The sequence below is a fragment of the Anser cygnoides genome, chromosome Z (assembly GCF_040182565.1).
Source record: "Anser cygnoides isolate HZ-2024a breed goose chromosome Z, Taihu_goose_T2T_genome, whole genome shotgun sequence".
Lineage (NCBI taxonomy): Eukaryota > Metazoa > Chordata > Aves > Anseriformes > Anatidae > Anser > Anser cygnoides.
The window spans coordinates 73,998,290-74,011,133 of record NC_089912.1 but is presented as its reverse complement, the minus strand read 5'-3'; the positions used below and the strand labels follow the sequence as shown (position 1 = coordinate 74,011,133).

Sequence of the window (12,844 nt, the reverse complement as noted above, 5' to 3'; positions counted from 1 at the left end):
TGAGAGTTGTTTGCTTTTTTTTTTTTTTTTTTTGTAATAGCTGTATTTACAAGCTGGAGAATTGTTACTTAGGGATTAAATTCAACTAATTTATTCATTTAACTATATGTTTTACAAACTTGAGTTCATTTCTAAAGGATTTTTAACTGCTGATATCTTCTAGAAATAAATGTAGCCTATAGTATTTTTGACACACGTAAAGCAGATTTTCAGGCGGTCTCATTTCAGTTATTTTTATCTTTTCATGAATAGCCTTTTACTTAGAGTGGCTGTTAATGCAGAATAAAGTTTACTTAACTTGAGTTCAGTCTTAAAATTATTGAGTATGCAAAATTATATTTGAATTATGCACACAAAAATGTTTTAGGACATAAATGGAATAAAGAACAACTTAAAACAGGCTGTTATGATGGCAGTTTTGACACAAAGAAAAGGTAAAGGACAGATGACTGTCAGCCTTTTGTCTGTTTTTTTTTTTTTTTTTTTTTTTTGTTAATTACCAAGTCGTCTGAGGATTTTGACACCTGCCAGAGATACAGGACAAATAATTTCAGTGTTCAGCGAGCCACTGGGGGTGGTAGCCTGTGGTACGGCTGCACTGTGGTTGCCTCCCTGGGCACCAGTCCCTCCTGTTCCAGCAGTGCAAGATCAGTCACTTCGGTTACTTCTGAGCTGAGAATTAGTTGAAATAGTTGAATTCACTCACAGATCAATGTTTTCAAAAAATGAACTAATTTCTGTCTCTTCAACAAATTACATAGGAAGAAATGTGACCAAACACATGACCAATGTGCATATCTGAACTTTTCTTGTCAGATCATGTAAGGATCCCCCCTTCCAGTTAATTGTAGCAATGTCAAGGAGATGCAGCCTCCTTTGACGTCTTTCTGTGGGTAGCCCTACTGTCTACTTTTGTTGGGATGCTTTGGGATGCCTCCTTAATACCTGGTTCTTTTTTTTTTTTTTTTTTTTTTTTTTCTTTCCCTAGCATTCCGCAGCCCAAGAAAGGTAAATTCTGCCACTCTTACTGGAGCCAGGCAGAGGGTATTTCCTTTTCAGGAACACTCCCCCGTCAATTGTTTTCTCAAGGAGGCTTATCTTTCTTTTTGTCTTGTTTCCTGTTGGGGTTCCACCTTTGCAGCCTCCTTTGATTTAATTCCAGCAATTCATGAGGATTAATATTAGCCAGATAGATTTAGGTGCATACTATATTTATATTTATACAAAACCCCCAGTTTTCCAGTTCTCTGTGGTATAACTTTTTCGGTACTGAATATAAATCTCCTTTGTATGCCTCAAATTTTCATGCTAGAGTGTAAAATCTATTTAATAATTTGATATTGATGTGATTTCCAAGGTACTATTGAAGCACTACTGCTCAGGTTTTTGTACTTGATACCTCTTAGAACATTGCACAGAGGCTGAAATTGTGGATGCTGATTTGATGCCCTTTCATAAATAAAGAAAATCATATAAATAATTTTGAGGATTTGAATGTATAAAAAACAGTGTCTTTTATAATTTGAGAAAACAATTTAATATGTTCCTGTTGATTGAAGACTGAACAAGTTCTTCTGTGAGGTTGTATGTGTTTTGTTACTTTGCATTAGCAGAGAATGTGATGCTGTGCAGTAAGAAATATATCACAGAATATAAAACTTCCTTAACAGAAACGTATGTGATCATCTTTTTGTCTTTACATGGATTAAATTCTGAAATAATACGTGTACAAATTCAATCAATCTGAGTTCATACCATGCATCTGAAAAGTTATTTGACCTTTTCAAATTTACCAGTGGATAGATCCCTGTCATCCCACAGAGATCTTTTGATATATGCAACAGTAGTTCTCCTGACCCACCCACTGCTTGAAAGTGAATTCAGTCTGTGGCTCTTTTAGACATTATTCTTAACTGATTGTGCTGTGCTTATTGCCTGACTCCAACAAAGGAAAAAAAAAAAATTAGAGAAAAGATGAGTGCCTAGGAGTAGGGTAAAATGGTTCCTGAGAGACTTTCCGCTTTATCTGCTTAATCAGTAATTGGTTGGAGTATGACTGGATGGAAATAAGCAGCCGACTTCCTGCATACACGAGGGTGGCTGCTGCAGCTGAAAAGAGGAGCATTTGCTTTCCATCCAAACACATTTTGTTTCTAGTTTTCCCAGGAATGCATCTTTTTGGCTACTAGTCTTATGCTGCTTCTATTGGGATACAATGAGTTTACCATCCAACTGTGAGCACCTGACTCTGAAGAAAGTGGCTAGATTCCGGAGTGCTTACATTCATGGATCACCTTATGCTATTAACAAGCCAATTGACATTAAACAGCAAAAAAGACGGTATGAGACTTTATTGTTCTTCAGCAAAGTGTTTGCATTGTCTACAGCTTGCTGCCTTTAAACCTTCTGTGTTCGTGCACTGAGGAAGGGGGAGAAGGGGCATGCTAAATATGCTTTGTTTGTATTCAGTATTGAACTGTGGAAGAGAAGTGCAATGATAAAAAAAATACAGTACCAGGTAACTACAATAAATATCTGGCTTATATCAGCAGAAATTTATCTGTTTTTCACAGAGGTATGAACAATCTATTCAGCCTATTTTTCTCTTTGGACAGGATAGTACTGTATGTATTTGCAGTAATAAATTGACAGTTTTCCAGGGAAGAAATGTTACTTAAGTTTTTAAATACAAGTAAATGAGGCTTATTGTTATCTCTAAATTTCAAGCAAAAATATATTATGAATTTGATTGGTCAGAATTTATTTTTAATCCTATTTGTCAGATAGTATGCACAACATGGAATATTTAATATCTTTTAATCTGAAATATATATGTCTTGTATTTTAACAAAATAACTAAAAACAACCTTTTGCATGTTATTCACTGTGACAGAATTTATTTCTATGCCATTTTATGCCAAGAAGAGAAACTTATTTTATGAATGGGGTTGAAAGACATGATTCAAGTTCTTGTGTAAAAATCAATCTCCTTTTATTTTGTCATAGTGTAAAAAACATATAGGTAAAATTCCATCTGGGATCAGAGAACTACTGTTATCCAGTTAGAGTTTTAGGAAAGACTCATTTTAGTAAAAGGTAAACTAGTGAGATTTTTTTTTTTTAACTACTTTAAGAAAAATGATCTTATATTCCAGCTGTAGTTTCAGTTTAAATAAATATTTTTAATCTCAAGTCCTTCATATATAGTACATAAGTATGAGACTTTTTATCAAAATGACAAGACTATAAGTAGATTTTAAATAGAAAAAGCCAAACTTTAACGTGGAGAATAAAAAATCTAATGTGAAATCTGCAATAAAAAAAATCTGCAGTATCAGAAAAATGATACTTTTCTGTAATATTTCTGATAATGGAAAAATGGAAAATGGAAATGAAAATGGAAAAAACCATGTGATACCATGGAAACTCCAGTCTTTGGTGAGTACACATCAGTCAGAGTTGGCAGATATACAGAGAAAAAAAAAATAATAAAAGGACATGGAAATTCACATACTGATGAACAAGTTCATAAGTTGATTTTACCACCAGTGAATGATCTGTAGGTGTAAGCCAAAGAAATTTCCTCCTTTATACTGTCTTCACAAAATATTTCAGTCTCTGCTGCTGTTGAGACACATGGAGGCTGATGCTAGCTAGCATCCACTAAGTGTGACACAATACATCTGTTGATCTCTTTCTATGACATTACATTAATTTCTAGCCAGTGTAAAACTGCCTTTTATAAAGAAGACCCTTTCTTATTTAGCGTCTGTTTTAGTTAAGTTTTTAACCTGTTTAATAGCTGATGTAACTCTGTAGCCTCTGGGTTTTCATAGAAGAGGTTGTTGCACTGTGTGACTGCATGTCCTTCTCCTTCCTCTCATGAAAGCTCAAAATGAAATCAGCTGGAAAATAAAAGTCACTAAAAATAGTATTAGGAATTTAAATTCTTCCAACCCCCCAAAATTTCATAGGTCTTTATCCGTGATTTCACTTCCTTTAAAAAACCCATGCAAGCAACAGTGTAAAGCTGCACTCCATAGAGCTGGAACTCCTTGCTCTCGTTTCAGGGAGCAGAAGAGATGCTATGCACAGGTTAATTTCAAAGACACAAAGTGTTCATATGTCATTTTTTTCAGTTGCACTAGTTTAAGGTAGAACTTGCCAAAATATAGTAGGTAAAGAATTTCTAAGCAAAGAATTATTAGTTTTACGGTGCCGAGTATTGCTTAGGAGCTCTTGGGAGAACAAATATCATAATTAAAGTATTCTGTAATATTAAAGTCAGTGGAAATATTCTTATAGTGAAAATTAAGGAAATGATTAGAACTTCAGAGCCAGAACTAGAGATTATGCAATACTTAAGATGACTGTTTCACTAGGAAAACTCCTACCTGCTAATAGGCCAAGTTAGTCTTCCTTTCTGAGTGTGGATCTGCAGAGAGGCTTCTTCTACATAGCAGAAGAAAACACAGATTTAACTGGTTGGAAGGAGTGCAGTTGGAAGGAGTTTAGGGGCAATGTTTGGTATTAGGTAGCATTCTCATTTTTTTTTTTTTTTTTTTTTTCCTCTAACTTGGGGCTCTGGGTGTCCCTGGGCCCATCATTGGTGTTAAAACAGAAGCAAAGAAGGCATTAAACAACTCTCGTTTATCCACATCCCTATTGGTGAGGTGACCAACCACATCAAGTAACAGACTAGTGTTATCTCTGGTTCTCCTTTTGCTGCTAACATACTTGAAAAAGCCCTTTTTGTTGTCCCCCATAGCACTGTCCAGCTTCAGCTCAAATTGAACTTTGGCTGCACAGGTTTTCTCCCTGCAGTGGTGAACATCTCCGTTGTCCTCCCACGTCACCTGACCTCACTTCCAGAGTCCATACACTGCTCTTTTCTACCTAAGCTCTGGAAGAAGATCCCTGCTCAGCCAAGCCAGCCTTTTTCCCCACCTTCTTGGCTTCCAACATTTTGGAATTGCCTTCTCTGATGCTCTAAAGATGGTACTTAAAAAGTGACCAGCACTGATGGACCACAATGTCTTCACAAGCAGAATCCCTGGGGATCTTACAAATTAGTTCCCTGAGCAGCCTGAAGTCTGCTCTCTCTATACCCAGGGTCTAAGTTTTCTGGCAGTTTTTCTGTTTGTAGGGCTATGAGATTTTCTCTCAAAGATTGCACTAAATTCAATACTTAACATGCAAGAAGTCTCTCAGCTGACTAAGTTTAGTCATTAGTGAATAATTCGACAAGATTTTGGGAAACAAATACATCTTTCATAACCAGATACTAATAGCAGACACCAGGGAGTTGTAACTAGGCTGTGGAGTGAGAATGATGTATTACATTGATACCTGCAAGATATTTTTTAAAGAAAACAGTAATTCGTATGTATGCATGTATACATTATACACATACCCACTCATACATTTACACATTTTGCAATATTCTCATGCTTGTGTTAGTGGCTGCTACCAAAACAGAGACAAGTATTTTTGTATTTTAAAAGTATTTCTTAAAAGTGAAACTTTTTACAGAGTTATATCATCAAATTGTTTGGAGTTTATTATTATTATTTTTTTCAAACTGATAATTTCTTTATATCTGTATTAAGAAATGTGTCAAATTTCTGTTTCAAAGGACTTTGGTTTAGATATATTATGAGGGAGGCCTCTGAAGTCTCTGAATAGAAGAAATAATAAATAAATAAAAATACATGGAAAAGAAATATTTCATAGCTTTAATACCAAAAACATTACAGTTTATTTGAAGTGTAGGGCTTTTAAAATTTTAGGTCACTTGAAATTCCCATTCTGCATTAGGATTCAGTTCTGGAATAGGATGAGATCACAAAACTGCTAGCCAAAAAAGAAGACTGTTTCTCACATAGGCCTATATCTGAGTACAAGTAGCTTTTTCTGTTAAATCGTCAAGCTATTCATTTTAATGGTATCCATGGAAATGTTTCAATAGCAGTGATGCAGTGGTGGGACCTAGGACTTGGACTAATGTTCATGTATTAGTTATATCTTCATGTCCATTAAAATAGAATGACACAATCGGTAAGCTCCAATATTATTATGGTGAACCATGATGAAAAGCACATCATGTTCCAAGTAGGAATTGACTTTATTGGGAACTAATTGGTGGGAAAAAAAGTTATTTGTTCTAACTGAGAGACATAAAGAAGCCCTGCTTTTTCTTCTTCTTCTATTGAAAAAAGAATATAGAGGGAAATTGTGTTCAACATGCAGGGGAAAATTAGCTTGTTTGTTTGTTTGTTTTTTAAACACAGTATATAGTATGCAGTGCTCATCCAGTACTTCAGTAAGCTGGTATAGCTGGATTTGGCAATGTAAGGAGCACTTGGCTAGTCTGATTTTGATATAAAACTTGCTTATTAAAAAACAAAATGTTTCTTCATCTGTGGCACAAACTGACCTGTATCAGGGAGCTGATCAACTGTTTAATTTCTTTCTGTTATCCTCTCTGGTTGATGTGAGCAACCTTAATTCCAACAAGCATCTTCTACATTATAACATTTAGGTACCCATATTATATTCTGCCTGAAACTCTCTCTAGAACATTTTTTGTTGTTCCTTCAGAGTCATTCTAATGTATGCATTTTCATCATACACCTTCAATTTGCCTAGCTGTAAACTCTGTGAGGTATATTATTTTGGAAGTGATAGCTTTCAATGCTCCAGGATGCTTGAAATAAATGCTGCTTTAGTAGGTGATGGTGTTTTCAATTCAGCATACATCATTCTGTAGTGGCACACTAAAAAAGATCCTAAACTAACTGATAAAACTGTTCCTCATGGGAAAATTCCCATTCCCTTTCCTACCTCTTTCTCCATCATCATGGACTCTGATTAGCTGGTTGCTTTTTATCTCCTGACCTTTCAGTATTGAGAAGATGCTTAACCATGTCATAGTTACAGCACTGGCCTCTGTAGATAACGTAACACTTACTCACACTACCTTGCAATTTCTGTCCCTTTTGTTCTTCCCCTAATACATGATATTTTTGTGGGCAAAGTGCCTGAAAGAGTTTGCACACACTCTTCTTTTCAGTTTCTATGAAACAGACATTCTTTCCTACCATGAATGTCAGGTGATCCCAACAGTCCTGACCACCTTGCTTTACCTCCCTGCAATGTACACTACTGTTGTAGAAACTGTGAAGTGCTTACTTTATTTGCTTCTTGTTTGTGAGCAGTACTGACATAGATTTGGAATAATAATTTCTTAAGTACTATAATTTCTTAATTTTATATCCAATTTCCAGTAGTAGAAAACATATATATTTTTTTAACATTAAATCATACATTTTTCTTCATTCTATCTTTTCTTCTCACAGGCATGAATATACTGTTACTGCTATTTAACTTGGTCCAATACAAATTTTCTTCATTAATTCCTTTCATTATAAATACGCCAGATGATTAACTGCTGCTGCACAGAGCTCACTGAGATTTTAATGATCATTTTTTGCTTTCATTCTTGTTCCTTTTAAACTTTGGTAAGGTTTAAGACAACTGTGACTACAGAACATTTACAGCACAGTATGTTTTACTAGCTGGCCTGCTTTTGTTACAACCCTCACTTTTTAATGCGTGACCGTCAGTGCATGACTGTTACACGAGACATACTTTATGGGGAAAGTCCTAGGTTTAAGTTGTTTAACTTGTTGACATAGAAAAAATTAATGAAAACATTATGAAAGCACCTCCACAACAAAGCAAAATAAGAAACGTTCCACTAGCCAAGAAGCCTTTTTTTTTTTTCTTTTTTTTTTTCCAGTTAAATTTTAGGATTTTCAGTTCAGTTCTAATTACCTCATCTAATGTTTTATTTCTGTATTTCATTTGATTCATTTTGTAATTAAGAGGAGTTTTTTCAAGGGAGACTTAGCTGGAGGACACTGGCAAAGTATTTGTGTCTTAGACAACCTAAAAAATAAAATAGGTACCTTTAAGGAGTGTCCAAGTTTTTCTATGTTCAGTAAAACATACTTTAAATATGTTAGAGAAATGCATTTTTTTCATGATTTTTGCTTATTTGCTTGATGACTAGAAGGAACTACAGTAAATAAAGGGAGAAAAGAATTTTCTTAACTAATTGAAAGTTACTTCAATTTTTTTCTAACAGAAGCTTCTGTAAGATTCTGAAATATAACACGGAGATGAGAATCTCAGAGTAGAATGATAACTCACAGATGTCAACATTATTAGGCAAGTATAGACACTAAAATGATAAATCAAATGGTGAAAACACCATCAGAATTTTTGTTAACTTACTTAGTTTTTTGGCTAGTTTGTTTCTGTTCAGTTTCTTGTTAAACATAATCACTTTTGGTGATGTTTTCACTACTTCAGTTTTGGTAGCTTTCCCCCTTAGTTCAGAATTACTAGAAGAATACTGTTCTTAAGGATCTGTATCATGATATATATTAGCTTATGTGTTGCTTAATTTTATTTTGAAAGAGAAAAAGCAGAAGATGTTTTTGAACAAAAGGAAAAAGCAGTCTGAATAGTATAAGCAGAGTTAGTCCAGTGAAGAAATGATGGCACTGAATATTTTTGGAAATTATAATGACTTGCAGAATAACAAAGTAGTTTAAACATTAAAAAAATGTATTTCTCATGTAACAGTAAGTACAGGATAGTTGCTATTGATGATTACATGGCTTTTTGCAGTTTGAATATAGTTAATTAATCAGTTATCAAATACTGTATAGTAAATAGCAATGTCTAGGGAGAAAAGAAAAATAAAGACCAACTGATTTTTGTTTGTAGTAGGTTAGCATGCAAGTGGAGATTGATTTCAGCTTTCTCTTTACTAACAGTAATGTGCTGAAACCAAGTACCAATACATTGAAAATGACCTGTTTTAGGCAACACTAAATTTCATGGAAACACACGAGTGAATGGTGGCAGATTTGAGCACTAGGGGTTTTACTGGAAGCATAGCTCAAAATATAAGGGAAAAGCTTGTGTCAGCAAAAGTACTGAAACTTGAAGTTTGCCATTTCCATCATTAAGAATGTAAAATGCTGTTTCATTTGAGGCAATTTTGTCATGAATGAAAAGCAGCTTTTATCACTAACATACAGTTTTATAGTGTTCAGAGCCACGCTCTTTAAAAGTCTTAAAATGAAAATATCTAAGAAATTAGTTGAATAATTAATGAGTACTTTCTATATTGTCCTGAAGTGGGATAGATCAAGAGAAATAGTGAGGGCTCCATCTTTAAAAAGTTGGGGGAAAAGTTGTCAGAAGAAATTGTACAGCAGTCTTCTTAATGGCTGAGTGTTGTGGTTTAGACCAGTGGGCAGCTAAGCACCACATAGCCATTTGCTCATTTCCCTCCAGTGGGTTGGGGGAGGAAATAGGAAAGAAAAAAAAATAATATATATATATATATATAAAATAAAACTTGTGGGTTGGGATAAAGACAGTCTAATAGGATGGAAAAAGAAGGGAAAATAACAATAAATAAAAATAACAAAGGAATTTACAAAACAGGGGATGTACAGCACAATTGCTGACCTCCTGCTGTTTGATGCCCAGCATGTACCTGAGCAACAGCAGCCCTTCCCAGCCAAATCATGATGTTTATTGTTCAGCACGACACCACATGGTGTGGGACATCCCTTTGTCCATCCTGGGCCAGCTGTCCTGGCTGTGTCCCCTCCCAGATCCTGGTGCACCCCCAGCCCCCTTGCTGGCAGGGTGGTGTGAGAAGATGAAAAGTCCTTGACTTAGTGTTAAGCACTGTTCTGCAACAACTAAAACGTCAATGTGTTGTCAGCATTATTCTCATCCTAAATCCAAAACATGGCACTAGGAAAAAAATTAACGATACCAGCTGAAACCAGAGTATTGAAACACAGGACTGAGTTACTGCACATTAGCTGATCTGTGGTAACAACCCTTCGGCCTTTTGCAGTGTGAAGAAAAAATACCTTAGCTTCATTCTCCATGACTGAGGTCTGAGAGCTTAGGACAGACATGTAGTCACAAAACAAAACAGGTAATTTGAGCTCTCAGTGCTCTCAGCCAGCTGCTCTGTTCCTAATTCTGAAATGGATGTTTGAGCTGTTTGTAAATCAATTCCTGAACCAGCCATGGTGCTGGCCCTATGTAATAATGTGCTTTCCAATTTACTGGGGCAGAAATATCTTCTGCTGTTTCTAACTTTTGGCTGGTTGAATATATTGCCTTTTGTCTGTCACAAATCAAAGCTAAAATATTTTGCCTGGGGTTTGTGATGGCCTAAAAGCATGCAAACCAGTGGTTCCAGTGGCTATGCTGAAGAAAGGAAACTCTTTAAGCTTAAAAGCATATTTGAACCTTAGTTTTCATGCCCAGAAAGATAGTTAATGATTTGTCACACAATCAATTTATATGCAACTAGTAGACAATTAAGTGGAAAAGAACCCCGACAGCCAGTGCAGATTAAGAGAAATTATCTTCAATCAAAGGGATTCTGTTCTTTAGCAGGGTAAATGGACTAGTATTAGGAGAAAGATGAGAATTTTATGTACCTTACTTTTAGGAAAGCTTATGGTATTGTCCCACGAGAATCTTGCAAGCAAACTAGAGAAATGTGGTTTTGATTAAATTAGTACAAACTGAGAATCCATGTGGTTTAAATTTGTTTATGGTAAGCTGCAAACTTTTAAGGTCAATTAAGGTGACTTAAGTTAGCTTGTGTGAAGATCTTAAATTATGTGATGAAATAAAAAGTACTTGCAAAATGTGTGGATTACAAGCTGCAAAAGCTTAGTTTAGGATAACTAAACTAACTGTCTTTAACTGTCCTTAATTTAGGATATGTGAGAGTCAATCCAGATGAAATTCAGGGCAGGCAAGCACAAAGTTCTTAGAAAACATGAACAGACTGGAAGTATCAACAATTCAGCAGCTGCACTGGCAGCTCTTAGGAGAGAACTTGTAGGTCATGGTGAGTCACAAACAACATGGTGGTGATGTTCCAAAATCCTTCTCAAGAGTATCAACAGAAATGGACTATGAAGAATTGCAGAAGGACCTCAGTGCATTGTATGTAATAAAGTATCAGATTTAATTGAACACAGATAAATATGAGGTAAGGCATAAGGCGTAAAGAATTTGAATTTCACCTACACATCCAGAGGCTCTGAACAGCAGTTTCCATTCAGGAACACAATCTTGGTGGTTTGTTTTTTCTATGAAAGCATTTTCTCAGTGCTCTCTAGCAGCCAAAGAACAAAATGGTGTTAGGAATTATGATGGAACAAATAGAGAACAGAAAGATAAACTTTCTGCCATTTAAATATAACCTTGTTACAGACACATTTTCAATTTTAACTACTCTTGTAATCAATGTTTCAATCAAATCATTGTTAACGATGTTAACTACCCTTGTAATCTTGTATAAAAATATACTAGGACATTCAAAGTTTTTAATAAGCAGTTCTACATTAAGTGTTTGTCCTTTTTACTTAGAATCTGCAAAAATAATGCAAAACAATAATGAAAGAGACAGCATTGGAAGTATACCTATCTAGGTCTCCAAACAGATTTATTTATTTATTTATTTTGCTTCAAGCTTTGTCAAGCTTTGTCCCCTCATTTTTAAAAATATGTCTGAGGTAGAACATAGCTGATGAAGACTGCCCCTCCTTTTGGGGCTGTATATAATGTGTTTGAGGGAGAAGAGGATGCATAGCCTGTCACAGCAATCCAGTGGACTGAACCTCTGACTGAGCTCTGCGTATTGTGATCATGCAAAGGGGCTAAGGGAATGCACAAAGGGAAAGTGAAAATGGGATCAATGGGCAATACTTGCCATATCAAATGAAAGCAGTTATCACTCAATATGAAGCTGTGTGGCTTGTTTACTCTCCGGTGGGAGATCTGTTGTGCAAGCAATGTGAATTCTGTATGTGTTGTAGAGTGATTATTTTGAAACCCAAATCAAAATATCAAGAAACAAAATGCATTCTGTTGTTTTGTATGTTTGGCAAAGCCAGTGGCTAACTTCTCCTGCAGCTGGATCTTGCTTTTCTGTTTTGGTTAGTGTTATGATTCTGCCAGTTTGAGTCACATGTCTAGTCAAAAATGGATGTCTAGTCAAAATTTCCTGATTTTCTCATTAGTATGTCTCTTGACAGTATGAAACCTAAAAAAGTGTAAGAGTAAAAATATAAATGAATAGAAGAATTAATGTGATGACCATTTTTCAGAATTTCCTAGACTTCCCATTTTATATGATTAGAATCAGGTCATCTGACTCTCCTTTCCAACATACATGACTGGTTTTTAGCTCAGTCTTGTCTAAAAGATAACTTTTTTTTTTTTTTTCCCTCCAGTAAATGCAGCTTCTAACATTCCTGTTGGACTGAGTCCTTTAAGGGAGTATTGCAAAGGCATTAAGTAGCATAAATCTAATTTCAAACTTAAAAAAATATATATGCAAAGGAAGTTAATTTATGGCTCTTTCTACGAGTTAAATCTGACTATGGTGGTTCAGAAATTTGCCCAGTATGTAATCGCTTATATTTTCAGGCTAGAGATTTGGCCAAAGCTGATGCCAGTGCTTTCAAATCTGGTTAAGAGCAGAGTATTAGACTTGATATTATCCCTTTATCTCCCCTTGTAGAACACAAAAAGCCAGCTAGGATTTTCTGTGTGACATAATACTTGGTTGTATAGCTACGACTTCCTTGACAAGGAAAAGGTGTGTATATGGTACACTCCTGCTTTTTTTTCCATCTGCTTTCATTAACACTTGTCTGTTTTGTGACTCAACTGGCAAATATCCATCACAACTTTGTTTTCATATCAGGCATTTATAATT

The 12,844-nt window shown here is 35.3% G+C and overlaps 1 protein-coding gene across 5 annotated transcripts in view; it reads left to right on the top strand.

The window, feature by feature from the left end:
- Window positions 1–12,844, top strand: part of PDE4D (phosphodiesterase 4D) — a 562,124-nt gene that overhangs the window by 331,180 nt on the left and 218,100 nt on the right. Inside the window, exon 1 of one of the 5 annotated variants that reach the window (XM_048053507.2) lies at window positions 995–2,340. The exons of the other annotated variants lie outside the window; for them this stretch is intronic. Coding sequence (XP_047909464.1) covers window positions 2,216–2,340 — 125 coding nt within the window. The 5' untranslated portion in view covers window positions 995–2,215. Of the gene's footprint in view, window positions 1–994; window positions 2,341–12,844 lie in introns of those variants that run through there. 5 annotated transcript variants of the gene reach the window in all.